This window comes from Copidosoma floridanum, unplaced genomic scaffold (assembly GCF_036245765.1).
Source record: "Copidosoma floridanum isolate Cflo_tuat_1 unplaced genomic scaffold, Cflo_Japanese_pri ptg000030l, whole genome shotgun sequence".
Classification (NCBI taxonomy): domain Eukaryota; kingdom Metazoa; phylum Arthropoda; class Insecta; order Hymenoptera; family Encyrtidae; genus Copidosoma; species Copidosoma floridanum.
This window is the reverse complement of record NW_028321907.1, coordinates 11,029,603-11,051,922: the sequence shown is the minus strand read 5'-3', so window position 1 is coordinate 11,051,922 and position 22,320 is coordinate 11,029,603. Positions and strand designations below refer to the sequence as shown.

At 38.4% G+C, this 22,320-nt stretch overlaps 1 protein-coding gene across 1 annotated transcript in view; it reads left to right on the top strand.

Moving 5' to 3' along the window:
• The window catches only part of Elk (Eag-like K[+] channel), a 90,009-nt gene that overhangs the window by 51,824 nt on the left and 15,865 nt on the right, over positions 1 to 22,320 (top strand). Inside the window, exons 3-6 of the mRNA XM_023392073.2 lie at positions 12,432 to 12,665; positions 15,566 to 15,697; positions 18,923 to 19,050; positions 21,271 to 21,502. Of these exons, the coding sequence (XP_023247841.2) occupies positions 12,432 to 12,665; positions 15,566 to 15,697; positions 18,923 to 19,050; positions 21,271 to 21,502 (726 nt within the window). The remainder of the gene's footprint in view (positions 1 to 12,431; positions 12,666 to 15,565; positions 15,698 to 18,922; positions 19,051 to 21,270; positions 21,503 to 22,320) is intronic.

Sequence of the window (22,320 nt, the reverse complement as noted above, 5' to 3'; positions counted from 1 at the left end):
GAAGAAAAAAGTATAGTATTTTGTCTAAAATTGTGAAAGCCAAAAAGGCTAATGTCTGGACTTTGAATAATGGATGACAACGAAACTTTGGAAAGTATAGGAAGAAAGTACCTTGAGAAAAGTCTCATGGATTCCATCATACACCCATATTTTGTATTTCACTGGTAAAGCCACCGATATTGTAATATGTACTTACAGCTCAGCCCCAATTAATTATAAGACAAAAAAATTTACATCTACTGCTTATGACTCGATATCCATCAACAATGCTGTAATTTTTTAAGGAGAGAGGATTACTGCAGATCTAAATAAAATACATCAACTGTGTGTATTGTGAAAAAAGCAATTAAACTTGAGCATCTCCAACTCGTTTCCAACATTTTAACCCAACTTGGCTACACGCGCATGATCTCGAAATCTCTTCCAACAAAATAGATGAAAAAAACCAACGCAATAAAGTAGGAATCAACACTTAAGGAGTCGAAACTTTTGCCTCCCGCGGATAATCCTCGAACCTCGCAAAGGGGTCCATAGAAACGAGAGCTACTTTCGCTTGATCTTTCGAAACTTTTCCTCTAAAAAATAAAGCAAAAATCATGCGAAGGTATACTTTTTAAGCTGCCTCGCCTCCAAAGTTAAGCCGCGCAATATCAGCTACTCTCTATCCATCCAGACTTTTACTCCTCCTTCCCGGCAAAGCGCGCAAACGCACGAGACGCTCGACACGAGTCTACTTATGCCACCCAAAAGAGCGCTAAGAGGAATCGAGGGTGACCTCTAACACCACGGCCCGCTATTAATTGGCAACTATATGACGCTACTTTTATTTAGAAGCCGTTGTGCAACCCATTTACCCACGGGATTCCCTGTAACTCGGACAAAAGGCTCGAAAGGAAGGGCACATCCCACGCAGCGCTCGACGACAGCTTTGCAAATGGTTATTTATTCCGAAAGCACATTGTTCTCGGGCACGCGTGTTAGAGAAGCAAGGGATAAAATTACAGAAAAAGCTTTCTTCGATAAATCACGGGCGCCAAACAAGCGCATCAATCACCAGATTATCTTCAAAAGACGCGCCTTTCAATTCGGATCCGATAAAGCATACATAGGTGGCATATACAACTGCCGATGATACGTACCACGGAAAAAGAGAGTAATGCCGACAATTTGAATTTTCCCGCCGTAAAGTTGCTCCTGAAATATTTAAGAGCTGGAATATAAGAGCCATCGCGGCACGCGATCAATCATTGCACTCGAGTATACGACCAAAAAGATCCGGAAGGATATTTCCTACCCCGATGTATATACACACATATAGATACACACCACGTATCAAGGCAAAAGATGACTTTCGAATGGCTACGCCATAGCTGGAGAACGAAGGGTTGCGCGTCGAGATAGAGGGAAGGAGGAGAAGATCGAGCGCACGCAATACGTGTATACCTACCAAGCAGCGCGCTGTGCTTCTCGAGTTTGACCTACTTTCAATCCCAGACCGCGAGGATTCCCTGGCAGACGCTACATGGCATGCGCGCGCACACTCTCGTGGAAGGATCACACACAAACCACAGCCAGCTGGTACACCGTGTGCATATATATGTATATACGCAAGCGAAGAGGAAGGTTGACCATGACAATTGCAGATGACGCAGCTGTGTGCAATCGTCCTCCGGCAAAAGCATGGGTCGCATTTCCGTTCCTTTTGTGTGTATGTGTGTCTTTCTTAGTTCCCCGCCCTATGGGGGGCTTGCGCAGCGTGGACGGAAAATAAACAAGCCGCGTACGTGTACCTGTAGCCAAGTGGTTGGAAAATTGTTTCTTCTCCCTTTCTTCCCCCCCCCCACCCCCGCGTGTTTGTCACACGCAACAGTTAGCAAGTCAGACCGATTGCGAGGGAAATTGGTTTCCGACTCTTTTTTCCCTCGCTCAGCCGATTTGCTTCGTACGATGGGCATTTGTCTTCGCAAGGGGAGCATGAATTCGCAAATTGACCCTTGAGTGGATCTGGGATTACATGCACGGATTTGTAGGAACCCTCGTGGATGGAGAAAACACGCCGTAACTTGCACAGCTTTTCACTGTTGTTTGGGGTTAAACAACTACCAAGTAGTTACCTAGTTACATTACAAACAAGAACTTAAAAAAAAAAAAATATCACCAATTGGCATCTGCTCGATACGGATTTTTTAATCATGCCGGGGAAACCTAACACACCACCCACTGCTTCCTCCAGCAAGTATTTCTCTTTGGTGCGACTCCCCGTCTCGAAGCCCTCATTCCACCTGGTTTTCTCAAAACAATCAGACGGCATTAGCGTCAGCCATCCACTCCCTACCCTTCGTATAACTCTCTCGCTCCGATACTCCAAGACTCGTGAAAGGGGGTAGCAACAAAAGTCATAGAGGAAACTGGATGAAAGGAAAAAGCAAGCTGGGGGGGGGAAGAGTGAGAGGGGCAGCCAGCAAGAAAAGTAGTGCACCCTTTCCTCCTGTAGTGTTTCTCTCGCACTCTACACGCGGTAAAGAGAAAGAAAAGGGGGAAAAAAAAGTGAGTGATGTAAGGGTATAATAGAATGGCTCGGGGAAGGAGAAATGAGAGTGACTCGTTAAGAGGAGATGAAAAGCGAGAGATGCTGCTCGGACGGGCGAGTGGAGCGCAAAAGAAGGGCTGATGGATGCGCTCACGTGAGTTTTCTGCGTGCGCTTTTGGTGAGTGGAACAACCAGGTACAGATGTAGCTCGTAGATGGGAGAAAAAGAGTGAAATGGAAGGGCGGAGGGATCACAACAAATGTCCGTGCAGGGACGCTGGAGGGGAAAAAAAAACAGTCGTTACGGGTCATGGCAACTTTTTTTTATTTTCTCTCGAGCAGCGGAAGGAAATGCGTAGTTACACGGTTAAAGCAACGAGACGGCGGTCCAAAAGTGCAAGAGGGCGTGGGCTTGGTAATTATATTAACCTGTTTTTCTCGCGCTGGCTCCTTTACATTCGCCATACTGTTTGGCGCTCCAGGAGTTTCCAACCACGCTTACTAATTGACAGGAGATCCCCTTTCTTTGTCACTGCACTCTGATTCATCTTCCGAAAAAGGGAATTATACTTATCAAAGACAAAGAAAAATCCAATCAAAGACCAAGCAATCGTCTTTTCAGCTCTCGCGTGTTCCCGGGCGAAAAATATTATGAATTTTCCATCACATCCAGGCTCTCGTGTACCTAGTATACGTGGTTAGGAAAAGGCTACCCAGAAATTTTCAAGACGTACGGCATCACCCCAACGTAAACACATAGCCGCGAGCTCTCTTTGGGCAAACATTGCAGAAGGGACGAGGGAAAGGGCGCGCTTCCACCCTCATTCGCTCCGAGAGTATATCTCATCAAACTTTGACGGTCGGGTTTGGGAATGCCGTACATGTACGAAGCGTGGCCGAGAGGAAAAGGAAGTTGTGACGACCCCGTGGAGGAGGTGCTGTTTTTCTTTTCTCCCGTTTTGGTTTGAATCTTCCCGATACACCAGGTGACGCGTGCAAGCGAGAAAAGTTTTGTCTGCACCCAAGCGAAGTTTTCACGGGCTTGATGCACGTTTCGTTTTGCACAATGCGCCACCTCCCTCCCTCTCTTTCTCTCCGGTGAGAAATTTCACATCTGGCTCTGATATGTTTTGAGATGGCTGTTTTTGATGAAATGACATATTTTCAGCAAGGTACACTCGGTGCTTGCATGTACTTCAAAATCCCATTTTGTGCGTGATTAAAAATCAGGGTGAAACCGAATGCCACAGCTACACCGATGCATCAGAACGGTCGAGCGTAAATACGCGAGTGAAACAACATCCGGCAGCCTCGATTGTAATATCAAACTTCGCCCCAACAATGATACGTGTCTCCTTTTTCCCTCTAGTCCCACCACGCACCAGGGACATTTCGGCGATTCACGGGGGGATGCTCCCTCGGTTTCGTTTACCCTGGCCGTGCGCCAGTAGAGAACGAGCTTTGGCGTGCTTTGGGCGCTCGCTCGATCACTTGTACCTTTTTGGGTGATTCCTTTCACGTGACCATGCCGTTGCGTATCCCGATCGTTTTTGGCGGACAAACAGAGAGAGACCTTTTGGGGGAATGTTTACGTGTATGGGTATCGTGTGGTGCGAACGGGAAATTTTCACTGATCCGGGTTAACCGAGCGGTTGGCAAACAACAGGTCGCGGATCAGGGAAATGAGACAAATGAAAGAAAAAAAAAAAAAAAAAAGAAGAAAAAAGGAAACTCGCTCGCTTAAATCTTTTACCGCGCTCACTAGATCTTGGAGCTCAGACGACGCTGCATCCGCATCCCGCGTAATCGGCTTCCAGGGAATAATGCAGGGGTGGAGAGGGCGCAACCCTCCTGTGCACTGCTTGGTGCTCTCTGGGCTCATATATATTCTTACACATCATTCGAGATTATCCCTCGCAGCGCCGTGTTGTACAGCAAGCTTGGACTTGGGGGGGTCGAACTATACGTGTACGAGCGTAGCTAAGAGCGAGTTATTTAAATTCCACGGTATAGATGCTTTTTGTGCTTTGGCTGCTCGGGACTTGTCGGCCGGATTGAGATAATCCAGTTTGTGCCTCGACTCTGAAAATCGAGCACGAGTTTTCTCGAGAGCAATTACACAAAGATCCGATGGATGGAATAATTTATAGTTACTACGTATAATTAGTCTTGTTGACGCTTTCAAAAAAAAAAAAAAAAAAAAAAAAAAAAAAAAGTGTGTCACTGTTGATTCGATGAGATTCCTGGAGAGCTCGAAGCGGAAAAAAACTCGGTCGCGGGAAAAAAAGTGATCTACGGAGCGCGTTCTCTGGTGGGACTTTAACCAGAGCCGAGAGCAACGACAAATGGTTCGCGCTGCAGCGGTGGCGGGGCTAAAAGCTGATGATGATGTTGCGAAGGAAGGAGGGTATAGGCATTATGCGAAAAGCGATGCGGGAGGCGGACACCGGCCGCGACAGAGACTAATGGAGCGTCCGTAGCACGGATTTCGTGGGAGTGCGGAGCTTTCTGGGCACTTGTTACGGAGGACCAGAGCGTAAACTGTATGCTCATGGTTTGCACGGGGTGTAAGCGTATATTTTTTTTTTCAGTTTTTAATTAAGCTGTCACTCCCTTGAGGAGATAACAGCTGAGGAACAAAGTGTCGGGGTGCAAAAAGAGACTGTTTTAATAAAAAGTACTCACTTTCCTTCCACCGTGGGTTCTACTGCAGTCCCATTTTAATTACTTGTAAATATTAGTTAGTCTTAGTGCATAGTGACCTCACGGTTTTGTGAAGTTGCAATCTGTGTTTACAGGTGATCATTGGGGGGGTCATGTAACAATAGGGAAGTAAAAAACTTTTTTTTTTATCGTAAAAACATTTTTTTTTTTTTTTATTAACATATTCGCAACAAGCCAATGACACATACAAACAACATTTTTCTGAAAAAATCCGTTCCCTTGGTTGTAATAAAAATAAAAAAACAAAATAGCGTTTGCCTACTCTTAAATTAAAAATGAGTACTGACACGGGATCCCTGTGAACTCTCTCAAGTATTCGAAAAATCAATCAAACTCTTGTGTAAAGTACCTAAATTATTGGACACAGACAACATTAGGACCCTCTTTTCGGACGGTAAAAAAAAAATGTTACAATAACAGTAAGAATTAGTATATTACGCACCTAGTGAGCGAGGTTAAGAATGTCGCAGATTTCACGTAAATAAACGCCCGAGGCGAAGCCGAGGATGGATAACGTGAAATCTAGGGCATTTCTTAACCTCCGAACGTGGTGCGTATACTATTTTTCTGCATACCCTCGTCGAAAGAGCTGATTATCTGTTTTGGAGCGGGGCAGATATGAAGCACTTTCGGTGGGGGTATACAGAAAATAAATGTATTTGTACTACATAGGATTCTAAAAATACAGAAAATCAAGTTATATGTTCGTATTCTGAGAGCAAAATCAGCAAAAATTTTCATTTCCTCTCATAATTAGTATCTATACGTAAATAACCTTGCGCTCATAATTATATTCTACATATTTGACTAAAAATACTTACTTGGAAATTTGTACAATGTTTAAAAAATTTTTTAAACATTATTTTTATGATTATAGTACATGTGTTGTCACTAATGATTGTTTATGGAAATTCAAAGTGATCAGTGATCCGTTGGGGGCGAAATGTGAGAAAATAAATAAATAGTGCATTAATAAATCAACGCAAGAAAATTTAAATACACTTTACTTGTATTTATTTATTTTCTCACATTTCGCCCCCAACGGATCACTGATCACTTTGAATTTCCAAATTCACCGGAGGGCACTGATATATCCAAACAAACCAATGATCGTTTATATTATTGGTTACTTAAATCAAAATAAAAAAGTAAATAATTTATGCAGCAAATAACAGTTGATTCCTTTGAAGTGCGAAAATTTTTTTTTTTTAAGCGATAGAAAATAATTTGAACTGTTAGTAATTTTTTTTCACGTATCCAACAGGGTCGTTTTTAAAAAATACAAAAATATACATAAAAAAGTCAGCAGCAAGCGCTTTCTACCGATTTATATCGATTTATATTTATATACATCATCGAAAAATCTTTAAGAAAATCGATTTCATCCATCCGTTAAAGAAAGAAAGAAAGAAAAAAAAAAAAAAAAAGGAATTTAATAAAAACAAATAAGCAAAAAACATTATTACAATACCAATTGTACTTTCATTCATCACCCGACATACCACTTACAAATCAGACGACTTAGCCGTGTTTGCGCTTGGAGCAGTAGACGAGGTCACTGCTAGCGGCCCAGCCTTGGAGTGAAAATCACCTTCAGGGTTCTCCTAGCCATCTTACTGCTCAGCAACGTGGTACTTAGATGGAGTTTCGGTGCTATAATTACGATACACATCTTTAAAACAATATTTATCATATAAACAGTACCAGTTGAAATTTCACTGTGCGTCCAGATGAAATTAGAGGAGGGAGGGACGTGGAATTGACTTCCCAGGAAATAGACAGCTGTGTGGGGTTTAAATATAAAATAATATTTGATTATTTGCTACGTGACAAGTGGGAAAAATCGTTGTCGTTATACGCAACACATTTTTGATTTTGAACATTTTTATGACATGGACAAATCTGATTTGGAAGCTCTCTTCCTCAGAAGCTGAGTCCTTATAATTCATTATTTATCTTATTTCAATTGTGCCAAAAAATTCCCTCACGCCACCCGACTACCGATTTTTCAGATCCCTAACTCGTTGCTATCCCGAAAAATTTAAAAGACTAATTTACAAGAAAATCCCAATGAACGATCGAAGTAGAGAGGGTAAAAGGAAAGAGTATCATGACCCGGTTGCTCTGCACTGATTGACTCCGCCATATTCTGAACTTGTGTGGCGGTAACACGACAAGTACAGCATAATTTGTACAGTAACAAAAGTTTTTTTTTTCTTTTTTTTTTTTTTATAAAATTATGTTCAGTAAAAAAACACAAAACACATTGAATTTTACATTTTTTAAAATATTTATCCAGATTTTTTTCAATAAAATATTTCACGGGAGGACGAAAGTCCAGAACATGGCGACTCATACGTATATATCACATTACCTGCTACTGTCCCCTTTAACCTGTGTGGGTACCTGTAAGCTGCTTATACGATATCTTGTGAACTTAGTATTACTTTATTTCTCGTTTATTTTTACAGTTTAGTCTATATTACCCGCTTTTTGACCTTACCTTTGTTTGATTTGCCGAACTTGTATTTATATATTTGTTAATTTTCACCTATAGTGACTGCATCATATGTTGAGAGAGCGATTTTTTACTGCATCATGCTTTTCGTTAAAATTTGTACAATCCTGATAGGCCAGATGGGGTTTTACCCTAAGGTCATAAATAAAAACCTTCAACCTTCAACCTTCTCTCTCTCTACGTCGGACTACCCAACTAGTGAACCTACTTCCCGTACAGTCGACGTGTTATCTCACCATGTATTTTGATGGTGTTGGTGCTGTTTTTCGTCGAGAGCCCAGAGCTGTTGGACCGTCGCTTGCGACCGAACCTCGGGCCCAACCATATCAGCCCATTCATCGAATCAGAGCCCTCTCGCTGGGACTTGCACCAGCTGCCCTCGCAGCCATACATGCTCCTTTTGATCCGCGGAATCTTGACCACCCGAGAACTGTGCGATTTGCCTGAAAACAGTCGAATGATGAGGACTCCCATTTATTCATTATATTCTAATGTATGCGATACTTAATCAGAATCATTACTATGTTCATTAAACGTGAATATAACAGCAACTATTTGTGGGGAATCAGAGCCGATCTTTGACCCTCGTGAGCAAACTTTTAAGAGCTCAACAATAAGTTATCACATCCGAGTCCCTAATAGAGCTGCGTCAAACTAGATTCTGCACAATAGAACGAGCCAATCCGAGCTATTGTAGACTTGTTTACGTAGCTCTCATTGGTTCTTTCTATTTTGCAACTCTAATACGCACCGTAGGACTGCAGCATGAAGGATTACATATAATACTCGTGTTGATACACAGCTATTACCGTAATGACAATAAGCCGCGATTTTCTTCCGAAAATTTTTCTCCCATTTTAAATACTAATAGTTGTCAGAATGTTGAAAAAAACAATTGTTTTTAAAACTTTATAATGCAGCGGTTATTGTAACTTTCAATTTTTTGGAAAAATTTCACGTTAATTTGCAATGAACCTAATATTACACTTGTAACAAATTTACGCAAAAATTGTGTAAAATAAATTTTTAGTTGAAAACATCACCAGATATTTTTAACACTTTTAGAACGCTGTCATATAATGTTAGCTATAAAACTGTAAAAACAAGGTTTTTCCAAAGTTTTAAAATTGTGTACCGCTTGTAATGCCCAAGTCACTACTACACACTATTTTACGTCAACAGCGTACCAATAATAATGATAATGATAATGATGATAAAAATAAAAAAAATATTAAAAATTATTTTAATAATAATAATAGTCATAATAACAAGAGTGATAGTAATAATAACAAAAAGAATAATGCTCTATACTGACCAATAGCTTGGAGTATGGCCACAACTATAAGTACATGGATGATCGCTTTCGTTCCATAGGCCGATCCCATCTTTCTTCCTTTCAACAAATTCAATCAACCTATTGGTACACCAGTTACAATATAAGTTACTATAGTTTGGATTATAAGTGCACATTAATTTATGTTCACCGTATTTTGTTGAAAATGCGATAGGCGCGATATTTGATACTCTATATTTGCTTCATGAGACTTCGATACTCGAGAAACTAAAATAATAAAAATCCGCTCTCTGTATTTATGGAAACGGGTTCCTATCTTATCACTATCTCTTATCTATTTATGTATACTCATTCGTACCTCTGAACTATGTCTTAAGTCACTTCTACGCAAACGATACAAATTAATCAAGTTCTAAATAGTAAAATGTAATTTATCAGCTGTAAAAAGTTTCTAAATAAAAGAAATCATATGAGCTTATCGTGCTAAGATTAATGTTTTGTTCTGTGTTTAATGTGCGCTCATATTACATCCGTACTACATACATGAATACACACATTCATAATTACATATGTACTTTCAGATGTTAATGTCTGGGATTCAAATACCACTACCAACAAAAATTTTCATTCGCAAAGTTTTCAAGTAGAAATTAAACTTTTTCAAAACTTAATGTTTTCTTTCAATGTCTTACCTCACTGATACCGTATCGCTTTATCGATCTGTACACGGTATCGTGTACTCTATTTGAGTATTTAAATATAGAGTACACAAAAAAGTGTAAAGAATGATAACAGTGATACGATATCACTGTGGAAAGTCGGTGAAACGGAAAACAGTCGTTTGAGCCGATAAGAGAACGAGAGAGAAGAATACATTCCTCTGCAGTCCTGTTAGGCTCACCTCTCCCTTTTATCTCATGGGCTTGAATATATATTGCCTGTTCTGGCTTCGTGGCGTGGAAATTCTCACGATACTTATTGTCTTATCAAGATATGAATCGCGTGTTCTGTATAGTAAATAAAGATTCATCTCGAACACCGTACACACACATTATTCATAAAATATTCAGATTTTTTATATAAAGATAGATACCAATCAATATTTTTACGACAACAATAATACAAGTTACAGGACCTTGGGTCTTTGGGGTACCAAAATGTAAAAGACCAAGGTCCAAGCTCAAATTAGTCATCCTCCGTTACCTCCACTGTATATACAGCCGAAGCAAGCAAGGCTGATCTCGATGCAAATCCAATAGTCCCTGCTGTATTATTGCACCAAATACCCGTCTCTGATGCACGTGTGCATCTGTATCACGTTTGTCTATATTATACGACTTGGTTCGACAGAGAGAGAGAGAGAGAGAGAGAGAGAGAGCGCGCTTTGAGCAGAGTTCATTTATTAACTGCTCCATTGAGACGACTACGCTGGTTCTACACGTTGTTTGTGCAGATCAACCACTCTCTGATGAGGAACTGGTATTTGTAATACTATACCTATAACACATTACCGCAAAGGCTAGTGGTCAACTCTTAAAATGTGATTGAATGTAATTGTTGAGATCTGAAGAAAATCACTAACATGCCATATGCAATTAATTTTAAATTGGCACATTGCTGATCCACCAAGAGATACGGATTAATAAGGTTTTAGTGGGAAACTATTGACAACATGATAGTACATTTAATCTTTCGTCTGATTTCATTATAAAGATACACTGTACATTGTTGAACACTTGTTCATTACGGCATGTTAATAAATAATCAAACACAAATTTTGCATATGTTGCACCGGGAGGAAAAAATTTTATAACTTCTTCAAATACTCTTCACTGACATTTAAAGTACTTACTTGAAATAATGTTTTTTTGTTTTTAATTTTATTTTTTCTTTTTTTTTTTTTTTTTTTATACACACTCAAACACTTTTTAAAGATGCAGACAAAAATTGCTAGATAAATTTTACCAAAAAAGGTGGACATTTTCGTGTGAAACTTACACCTACTAAACTGCACTCTCAGAACTCGCGTAAAACGCAAGTCCAAAAAATCTTGTTCCCCAAAGCCCACGGTAAAGTCTCAAGAAGCTCCTCGCTCATTCTGTCAAATAAACATAAATTCAAAAAAACCAAACACTCCATCTGGAGAACCGCAGAAAAAAGCAAACAAAAGCCGGAAGATGCATAAAAAGCTCAATAGCGTCTCTGGAAAGTCGTGTGCAAAAACTCGTGTACGCCTTATCCGCATCACGTTTATAGTCCAAGTGCAGCTGATAGAGGCTCTAAATTAAAGCTTTCAACAGACGATAAACAATCAGTCAAGTCGAAGACGCAGCCGAGTCGAGGTGAAATGGCGCTGCTGCTTCTTCTTTCCCGGAAGTTAGCCAGAAAGATGTGTTACTGCCACTCAGTTCGAAAAATAAATGCATAGCTCGTCAAAGCTGTCGTGTGATGTGTGTTTGGATTATTATTGACGGGTGAAAAGAAGCAGGCAGATATGACGCTGACACTGACAAGGTACGCCTATGGATCACCGGGGGTACCGATTTTGTCGAGTTTTTTCTTCATATGGTGGCTCAAAAACTCGTGATTAAGCTTATATATTTTTCTTTATTTGAGTTATGACGGTCTTCCAATTACATAATGGTTTTTTTTTTTTTTTTTTTTTTTTTTTTTTTTTTTTTTTTTTTTTTTTTTTTTTTTATCTACAACTGTATGAATTTTAGATGCATACATTTAGGCAGTTTGATTAAAAAACACTTTCAGTTTTATGCAATTTCACCTAGAGGATCGTAAGTGGAAGCAAAGTAACTTTTAATATTTCCTCAACCCGAGTAACTAGTAGAGATTATTAAAACTTGCTAGAGAAAAGTTCTCCCTGCCTGATACACTTTTTCCCAAATGCAAAATTAGTAATCAGTTAAGGAACTTTTTTCATATCCTACTCGCCAATGAGATAAGAATTTTTGCATGATTATTCGAGTAACCTGGTAACTCATGGTTATAAATTTTTTTTTTTCAATCAGCTATTGATCTTTATCAGGAGCTAGTTTAACGAGGCTATTTCGTTTTTTCCTAATTATTTTTTTAATTTTATTTTTCTTCAAATAGTATTATAGTAAAAACAAGATGATTAAGGATTTTTGTTATTTTGTTATTCAGAAATGTTTTCTACTTTTCTATAATATAATTTTCATTAATCAGTTCACTCCCTGATCAATTGAAAAAAATCCATCCTGGAAATATAAAATTAGATGTTAATCGTCTAAAATAATTCATTACGCAAAAAAATAGCTATTAATTTTGATAAGTTTTACCTCAAACTCGCCTTTACTCATCAAGCGATCGTAAAATTATTTATGCTTGCAGACAGCAACTTTGTGCTGGGAAATGCGCAAGTGCCGACGATCTACCCGATCGTTTATTGCTCGGATGGCTTCGTCGATCTGACAGGATTTGCGCGGGCGCAGATCATGCAGAAAGGATGCGCCTGCAAATTCCTCTACGGGCCCGACACGAAGGAGGAGGACAAAGCCATGATCGACAAGAGCCTCGAGTCCAAGACGGAGCTCAAGCTCGAGGTCGTGTTTTACAAGAAAAGTGGTGAGTGCGGATCTTTGTTTGGTTTAATTTGAAAAACTTTTGGTTGATTGGCCGATGCTGCGACTTGCGATACCTGGTTTCGTCGCACCATCCGTAGAACGAAGAGGTTTCTTGATTAGGGCTTGCGTCTCGGCTCAAGACGGAGATGATTAAAAGTAAACTGGCCAAGTATTGATTTTGCACTTGAGACCGAGGAGAAGTGAGAAGAGGAGTTTTTTGTTCACTGAATGTGCTATGTGTGCTCTTGTGATTAAAATTTAAAGGTTAACGCTGAATTTTTGCTGATAAATACCTCAGGACGGAAAAATTTTTACTTGCGTCAAAATAATGCGTAGTTACTTTGTTCAAATATCTTACGCTATGGGTTTTTACTAAAAAATATTAACACAAATTTTTGGGCTAAAAAAAGGTTCTTTATTAACGTTATCTGCTTCAAATTTTTTCCAGCAACTATGATGCATTTAATCTTAAAAAAAAAGAGAAAAAATTTTAAAATATTGTTGTTGAATACATTTTTTGTTGATGAATAAATTTTCTTTAGGTGCTGTGCATAGTGTTAGTAGAAAAAATTTTATTTCTAAATTTTTGAAAGCTCATAAAATAATGCCCTTCGAGTATAATATAAAACACAATAGTAAAAAAAAAGGGGGGCTTCATAAAAATGATCAATGAAAGAAAATGTAAGGTCAAAAGATGTCTTACACTTTAACGAGAAAAATTTGCAGGTAAATGAAAGTCAGATTTCAACTTATTTTTTTCCAGCCAAAGTAAATAATTCATACAAATTGCGGTATTGCCCTTAGAGACGTGCCACGACAAATGACTTCCGTCCACGTAGCGACCGTTGGATTCGTTTTTCCTTCCGGAAATTAATAAACGACCAGATTCCGGCTGCTGCTTTTTTTTTTAGCGACTCTGAAAGTGCTTGGTAATTGTCCGTAAATTGAGATTTAAATATTTTTTTGGAGGGTTAAAATTTTCAAGAAAGTGAATTTACCTTGAATAATGGAATTGTGAAAAACTTTGCGTGCTCATGGATAATTTTGAGAACATGTTTTTCAAAAAATCCAATAAAATTAAAAAGTTTTTTTTTGAAACCGAAAATCCTACGACAGAACTTTGCAATTTTATGTGCTATTTCAGATGAAAAGAAAATCTAATTTCAAGCCCGTCACGAAGTTTGATGTTCGTCCATGAAATTAGCTTTCGTATTATCTGGTGAACTTGGAGCGTTACATCTTTTTTTTTTTTTTTTAATTTCCTGACCAAGCTGATTTGCTTTAATCGTTTCCCCCCCCCCCTTTTATTATTAATTTCCTGCCAGCTTTTATCAACTTTTCCACAAGACGAATACTTTACAATTAAGGAAATTGGAATAACTTCACTTCGTTTTTAATAACGTGAAAATATACACACATTCACCTCACCCACCCAAAATGAAGGAGTAAATACGGAGAGTAAATTAATTTCAATTTGCGAGTGTATTTTCAAATAAACTCAGCGATGGCAGTGGGATAAATATTTAAATATAATTTCTTAAATTAATTTCTGTATAGAATTTTACTTTTAATGCATTAACCAGTACAATCGTTACAATTTTAACCGAATTACTGAAATTTCTCTTCAAAGTATTCTCTCTCAAATTTCTGCCGAAATTCCACATATTTTTCGAAACGCATTTTACCTTGGGTTCTTAATTTTTACAACCAGCAAAACCACTCTTTTTTTTTATTACAGAACTAAAAAATGACTGAAAGGTAGAAAAAAACACTACATCGTAAAAACTGCAAGTTAAGCAAAAAAATTTTGTGACTCTACGAAATTACAAAAAGTCCTTGTATTTTATTTTTTGCAGTTAAAAAATAAATCTCTTTCAATGATAAAAAAAAAGATGGCCAAACGCTTTATACATATATGTATGCACGTACGATCAATTTTAACAAAACGGCACCTAATAGTTTTTCATTCGTCCACAAAGCAACGCTATCCTGTAAAAAATGTTTTCATCAGAGCCCAATCTACCCACCCGTTCATACAAACTCTTGAAAAACAAAAGAAAAAAAAACAATAACAACACCAGCGTGTGTACGTGTATCCATATCCATCCAACTTCAAAGATCCACAAAGCGTGTATAAAACCGCCAGCACATCTAGTCATATTTTTCCCTTTCGCAAAGCCAAGAGCGCGTATGTATGTATGAACCGGAGGCTCATTTTTTTTCCTCCTGCCCCTACCACGCGCAGCTGGAAATAACATCGCCACGGCGCATAATCGCCCAGGGAGAGCTTTTATCGCCTCGCGCGACAAACGCTTCGCCGTAACGAGGCTGCAGTGTTTTTTTATAATTAAAGCTCTGCCGCGCGGAAGGACGAGCAACAGCAGCGGCCGGTAAATGGCTTTTTCTCGTCCCCTCCCCCCACCACACCTTGCCCTGCTCCTTTTTTTTCCTCCTCTTCGCGCCAAGCAGCGACACTGGCTCGAGTTCTTTAATTCACGATGCGCGCTTTCCTCTTCTCATTAAGTGAAATGAAAAATTTGCCCAGGGAGCTTGATTTGCTCGTGGCACGTGGGGCGTTTTTTTGACACCAAGTGCGCGAAATTTAATTTCTCGTGCCTGCACACATTGAACAAAGTTTTCGAATTCAGTACAATGTAATGTATGAGCATGAACAAGAACTTTCGAAGTTGAAATATAACTGAACAATAACGTCGTGTCCAGCTCATGCTCGTGGTTATTATCACCTATGCAAAAATAATATGTTTCGCGTAGTTTTTGTGTAATATGAATTTTTGTTGCTCTTTATGCAATTTTCTTTTTAGATGATAAGAGCGACAAAACAAAACGAAGCATTCATTGCTATTTTCCATGCACTATAAGGAGCATGTGTTTTCCTTGCAGGAGCTCCGTTCGACTGTCTGCTCGACATCGTGCCCATAAAAAACGAAAAGGGCGACGTCGTGCTTTTTCTGGCCTCGCACAAGGACATCACGCACACGAAGACCCTCGAGCTCTGTGAGTCGTACGACAGTGGTGAGTGCACCTGTAGTCGCTTGCAGCTTACACGATGCGTACGCGTATGTGATTGGTGTGCCTACTGGGTACGGGGTTTTTTTTTTTTTTTTTTTTCCACAAACTGAATGCAGTTGATTGGGGTATTAACGGGCTCAGAAATCATCGGTGATTCATATAAGATTAGTACTTGGTTTCTTTTTCCCTACACCTTCTTTCTCTACATCTTTTTTCAACTTTAACCGAAAAGCGTGAAATGGTTGATAAAAAAAAAAAATACGTTTGAAAGTATAAAAAAAATTGAATTAACTTTGCATTAACTTGCTTCTTTTTCTTTGTAACAACAGTAGTGAAAAAGTAAATAAAGAAAATTTTCCTACCTTTAACAAATCATTTTACTTGCACAGATTCAATTGATCTCCGAAGATGGTATCAAAATATTATTTTAATTATTGATAGAATAGTTGTTTGCTCAAGACAACGTTTTATGATTTTATTTTTCATTTTAACTAGATGAGGTGAAAATGAATCTCTTATGTCGTGAAGAAAAGAGAAGAATAAATCTTTTTTAATACAAAAAAATTCAAGGTGTATAAAATCGCGAATTAGAAGCAAATTCAACTGTTGAAATGACCCGATTCTTCCGGACGAAACTCCTTTCTGACGCTGGATTTGCTCATACTTTTGTCTTCTTGCTTAATTCACGGTCCTTGAGAATAAAATGAAGAAAAAGTATTATAATATTTCATTTCGAAAAGTCAAGGTGAAGTACTTAATTGAATCTCAACTTGATTATAAATCAATAATTATATTATTGTTCTTAATTAAAAATTATCCAAGTGATAATAGAAACGGATTCAAATTTTTGCTTGTTTTTGCAGAAAAAAAAATACTAGTAGTACAACTTCAAATTTACTTTTATTTTATACGACGAACCATCGAGTAATTTTTTTTTTTTTTTTTTTTTTTTTTTTTCGAAGAGCAAAACGCAGTTTGATTTTTTTTTCTCAATATCCAATCAAAAGCATTAAGCAATTTTAAATATAACACCTATATACGAAACAAAAAAAAATAATTTCAAGTTCATACCCAGACATAGGCACACAATCGCAGACGCCAATGACCAGAACCAGACACGCTATACGCTTGCGCATCAAGAGAGATGTGTACTCCTCTGTTTGTTTTTTTTCCTCCCTTCCTAAAAAATATTTACATACATACGTGTATAGATGTATCCATTTACACGAGTTATTTTCTTAACCTTGCAGAAGCCCCATCATTCAGCTCCAATCTCGGTACCCTTAGTTTTATCCTTCCTCGTTTTTGTTTGAAATGTGTGTGCAAAAAAAAAAAAAAATAGTCAATCCTGAAAGCGTACGTATAGTATTTACCATAGCCCCGAGCCAAACTACAAGCTCGAAAAGCTCAAACAAGATTTTATTAAAATACTAGTCACGTGGTAAAAATTTAGCCGAGAGTCACGGTGTAGCATAGCATAACGAAAAGTTGTGATAAAACAATGTAACAAATCACGTGGAATAATCGAGGCTTATGAAGGAGAGTCAGGTTTCGTTAATACTGCAGTTTTATGAAGAAGTTTTAACAAAAGTTTTTTATTTTTTTTATTTATTGAGATGTTTCGATGCAGTATCAGAATCATAGAACGTTTATTACTTGTATTGAAAGTTTCTCAAAACAAAAATATACTACGGCTTTTCAGTTGATGACAGAGATGAGAGAAGAGAGAGATATAATGAAAAAAGGGGGTGGCATAAGCGGGTAAGAGTTTTTCCACAAATCAAGTCGACCCTTTCATTCCCGCGATTTTTCATTTCTCGCGTATCTTTTGCTTCAGAGATCAAGATGACTCGTGGAGTCCATTAAGTAAGGAAAAACCGAAGGTTACATAGAAACGAGAAGAAAAAAAAATCGTCTAGTGGCTGTGCGTAATCGGGGCTCGGGTTTAATAAATTTGGTACGAGGTTAATTGATATATCATTTGAATACCTAAAATTATACTACTAAACGAATTGTCCGATAAAAATAATAAAACAGTGTGACTTTGGTCTGTTTTTTTTCTTTTTTGTTACTTCCAAAACAGTTTGTTAAAGTCAGAAAATTTAAAATTTAGACGATTTCTATAATGTAGCTGTAGATCTTTAATATGAAGAAAAAAAAATTAATAAAATAATGTTTCAATTATTGTTCTCCAATGTAACACGACACGTTTAAAAATAAATAGCAATCCACTGAAATAAGTATACTCAATTAAATCATCTTTTCAATGAAAATCATTAAAAAGACGTGTAAAAGTCTGAAGAGTAACAACAAAACACACAATATCCAGTAAACTCACGAAATAAACAAAACAAAACAAAAAAAAAAAAAAAAACATACGGCTAGAAAGTTAGTGTCGAATGGCTGTCTCGAGCCCGTTGCGTAAACACGATCTGAAACCCAATATAAAAGCTTACAACATGTGTATACGCAGGATACACGATTTACTATCTTCATACTTACTAAGTTGTTCACCTTTTCTCATGTACCACTACACAGATAGATGTTCATTTTGAAAAAGCACCTCTTTGCAACACGAGCCTCAGACAATCCTTCCTTCATCAACACTAATGCAGTTTCACAACACAACGCTTTCCCAATGACTTGAACTTCAATTCATTTTCAATTAGAAGTAGATATTGCATTTTTCGCACGTGGCACTGGAATCCTTGCTTGAGAAACGAAAGATATTATATCGTTAAGCAATATATAACAAGCAAATATAATTTGATCACATTACAAGCTCATAGATCCTTTTACCACTCTATTGTATCAAGCCACAAGACGTTGATTGCTTTCGCTCATTGATTAACATTTTTTTATTGCGTAACAGCAATCGCCATTTTTTACGTAACGCTGTATCTTTACAAAATAAAAAAAATAAAAACACGTATCTATATCATAGCCATACAATCAACTTTCGCTGCATCACGGCAATTCAAAAACCATTATTCGATTACGTAACGCTTTTCAAAGTAGTATATACGACCAATCGTGCACGAGCCCATACACCCTACAATAACGAATTTTTATTCGCCATCGACGAAGTTACGTAAGTAAAACACGTACCCAACACGAGTAGCTCTAGTAGCTCTGCATCACTTTTTTTATCGCCTGTTTGATAAATTCACCTCGACTGATGCAAAACGTGCGTGTCACGTGCGAGCATAATGTGTTTTACCTTCGCAGATGCGAACGGCAACCTAGACCCCGAAGCACCACCGGCGAACTACGGGAGAAGAAGGAGCCGAGCCGTGCTCTATCAATTATCGGGCCACTACAAGCAGGACAATAAGCACAAAATCAAATTGAACAACGTAAGTATGCAGTGAGTCTCTCGCGGGTGCGCTCTTAAGACTATCTTGCTTCCATAAGTTTGTAGCGCACCTTTGTTTCATAATTTTACTTTTGACGGCCAACATACGCCAATGACGGCGGAAAGTTATGATTATAATGTACCGAATAAGCACATTGGATCGGTATGGGGGTTTAATCTATAATGTCCCTTGAAATGGCCTTAAGGTATATGTAAAAAAAAAACACTATTTGGAGAGAGTACAGTTGAGATTTCAAGTCCTTACTTTTAATTCATGTATACAGTAAACATGACGACTTCAAAAAACAAGATAATGGCAACAGGGAAACGCAGTTCCCGCGTCTGGCCAAACTCGACTTGTTCTACTTGCTCCACTACAATTTATCTTTAAAAAAACAACTTGCCATGATTTGATCCATAAATTCACGTATCATTGAAAGCACTTGAATCATCTTGGTGTAGATTAATTGTAAACATATGCACGCAACAGTAGATATTGTATAATAGTATGAGTGAAAACGATGTTTCTCAAATTTCACGCGAAACATAATCATCGCAACGGCTTCTACCCCCAACGAGCGCTCGATAAAGAAGCTCAGCCGCAATTAAGCCACACGAGCTCATGAGCTCTGGGAGTTAATCTTACACGAGCTCCCTCGCGCCGAAAGCCATTACGCCTGCGCCCTCTGGGTGTATAATCCACCCTGAAATATCACTTGGCAAATCGCCCGTCCTACCACCGAAATTGACAACGTCGTTAAAATGATAATTTCACTCTAACGAAGCTCAAAAATCAAAATCTACTTTAACCCTCATCCAAAAAATGTTGCTCGTCCGAGCGAAATTCCCGTGGTGGTAAGAGGATGGTCGCCCTCGCCTGATCGAGTTGTCACCACATGCACGTAGAGGAGCTCGCAAGCTTCGAGTCCTCTCGCAAACTCGGTTAATTCACTTGAGAACGGCTCGGGCACGAAACTGCCTTAACGCGATTGCGAGTTCAACACACTCCTTTGCCTTGCCCCCCCCCCCCCGTGTTTTTGCTGGCTTCGTCCTCTGGCTGGTGTGCTCGGGTGGTGCTTGGCTTCCCTCTGATCGACGAAAGCTGCACTCTGCGGTTCGATTTCAGCGGACTTGGAGAAGATTTTCACTAGGAATTTCGTGCCCAATAAGTATTGAGGTGCATGTATCCCCACATTCAAGGATTTTTCTGTCAACTCCCGGAAGTCCTTTGCAAATCAACTGCAGGAGTAGTCTTTCAAACGCATCGAATGTTGGACGGTTATCGATCTTTCGAGTCATCGTAACAATTTTGTTGATTGGAGAAATAGCAAAAATCATCGAGAGTCGTTGAATCACTTCCTGGAGTTCAGAATGATTTTAGTCAGTCGGTCGAAGTCCTTTTAACGACTTTGAGGCAATCATCGAGCCTTCAACGTTAGCCCCTCGTTTTTAGGAACAGAAAGACCGCTAGACTTGGTACTCTCGAAAACGTGTCCAAGGTAAGAAGTTCGATAAAATTACTACTCGATCCTGGAAACGCATCCAAGAGCTTATGCGTAGCAATATTTATGTTTCATCACCTCCCGGTATTTTTGGAGGTACGAGCTGCGTCGGGTATTTATCCGCTCCTTCGTTCGATCAGTGACAAGTGTAAGGCTGATCTGTATGCAGTGGAAAGTCGATTGCCGATGTGTCGATCAAGCTTGATAGTTTACATAGAGTTGGATACGAGTGTTATGCTAATTGACATCAAGTCAGCGGTGTTTTTCTCGATTTTGTTCACAGATGCAATGGATCGAGATCCTATTGATTTGGGTGTCGATGTTTTTTCGTGTTTTCGCATTGGTAATAAAATATTGTGGTGGAATTAGAATTATCACTTTGATTACTTCAAAATGGAGATATTATCGCAATGAAAGTAAGGAACACCTGAAAATACAATAGTTATTGATTACGCCCCTTGTCATTTTTCAAAAATTTCAAACATTTTTCTTCATGACAGTGATAAATGATTTTCTTGGAACAACATGGAAAATCTTAAACTAATAGAGTTGATATTGGACTGTATTACAACCCTTCGCCATCATTATTCTCGAGCCCCCATGTGAAGTATCATTTTTCTTAAAAACTGTACAGTAGCCGTGGAGAAGGAAAAATCTAATTTCGTAAAAAAAAAAAAAAAAAAAAAAAAAAAAAAACATGTCAATGACACCTGTTGCAGACGCTGCTGAGTCACTCACAGACGACGCCACTGCCCGAGTACAAGACGACGGCAATAAAAAAATCCCAGTTTATATTGAGCCACTACGGAATATTTAAGACCTGCTGGGACTGGCTGCTACTGATCGCAACCCTCTACGTGGCTGTGATCGTGCCTTACAACGCCAGCTTTGTCAACAACGAGCGCCCGTCCATGGTCAGCGACTACGTTGTCGAAGTCATTTTTATCGCAGGTTTGTTGTTTTTCTTTTTTTTTTTTGTTTCCTTTTTTCCTAAAATTAAGCAATGATTTATCTTGGCACATATATTAGATATTGTGAAATACGATGGATGGACACATTTTTGTAATCTATTGTTTTTCCAAAATTTGAAAGATTTGCATTGATAAGAAAACAAAATTCCCAGTTGTTGTCCCTGTAAGGAAAATATTTCCCAGCACCTATATGCAAAGTAGATACATAAGCCATGAAAGAAAAGGAAAAAATTTACTATGCTCCTTCATATGCCACGCACGACCTTTTCATCAAATACAAGGTGGCCAATATACTTTACCATCCTCCGTAAGAAGAAAAATCACCATCGCACAGATACTGAGCATATATTTACAATACGATAACGACGGCGAAGTGCGTTTGTCTGAGGCCAATCCCTCCGAGGACTGGCTCGCTCTTCCAGAGTACACTTTGCGTGTATATACCTATGAGCAAGCTCTACTGGCTTTCCCTTTGATTTTGTATAGCTGTTATTCTCCAACTCCTAGCAAGTTATAATGTAGGTACTCCAGGTCCAAGTAGACTTGCTGTATTTTATACATCCATACGTAATAAATGAACGAGGAAACGAAAATATCTACGTTAAATTTCAAATAATTTATTTTTTTTAATAGTCACTAAACAATGGGTAACCCCATAGACATACCTATCCCTCACGAGTCTTCTATATCAAATAAATATATAAATCCCTTTTTATTCATGACCTATTTTGAGTGAATATAAAAATAAAACTCTGGATCCCGAGAGCGTAAACTAAAAAAAAACTCAAGTTGCATCGA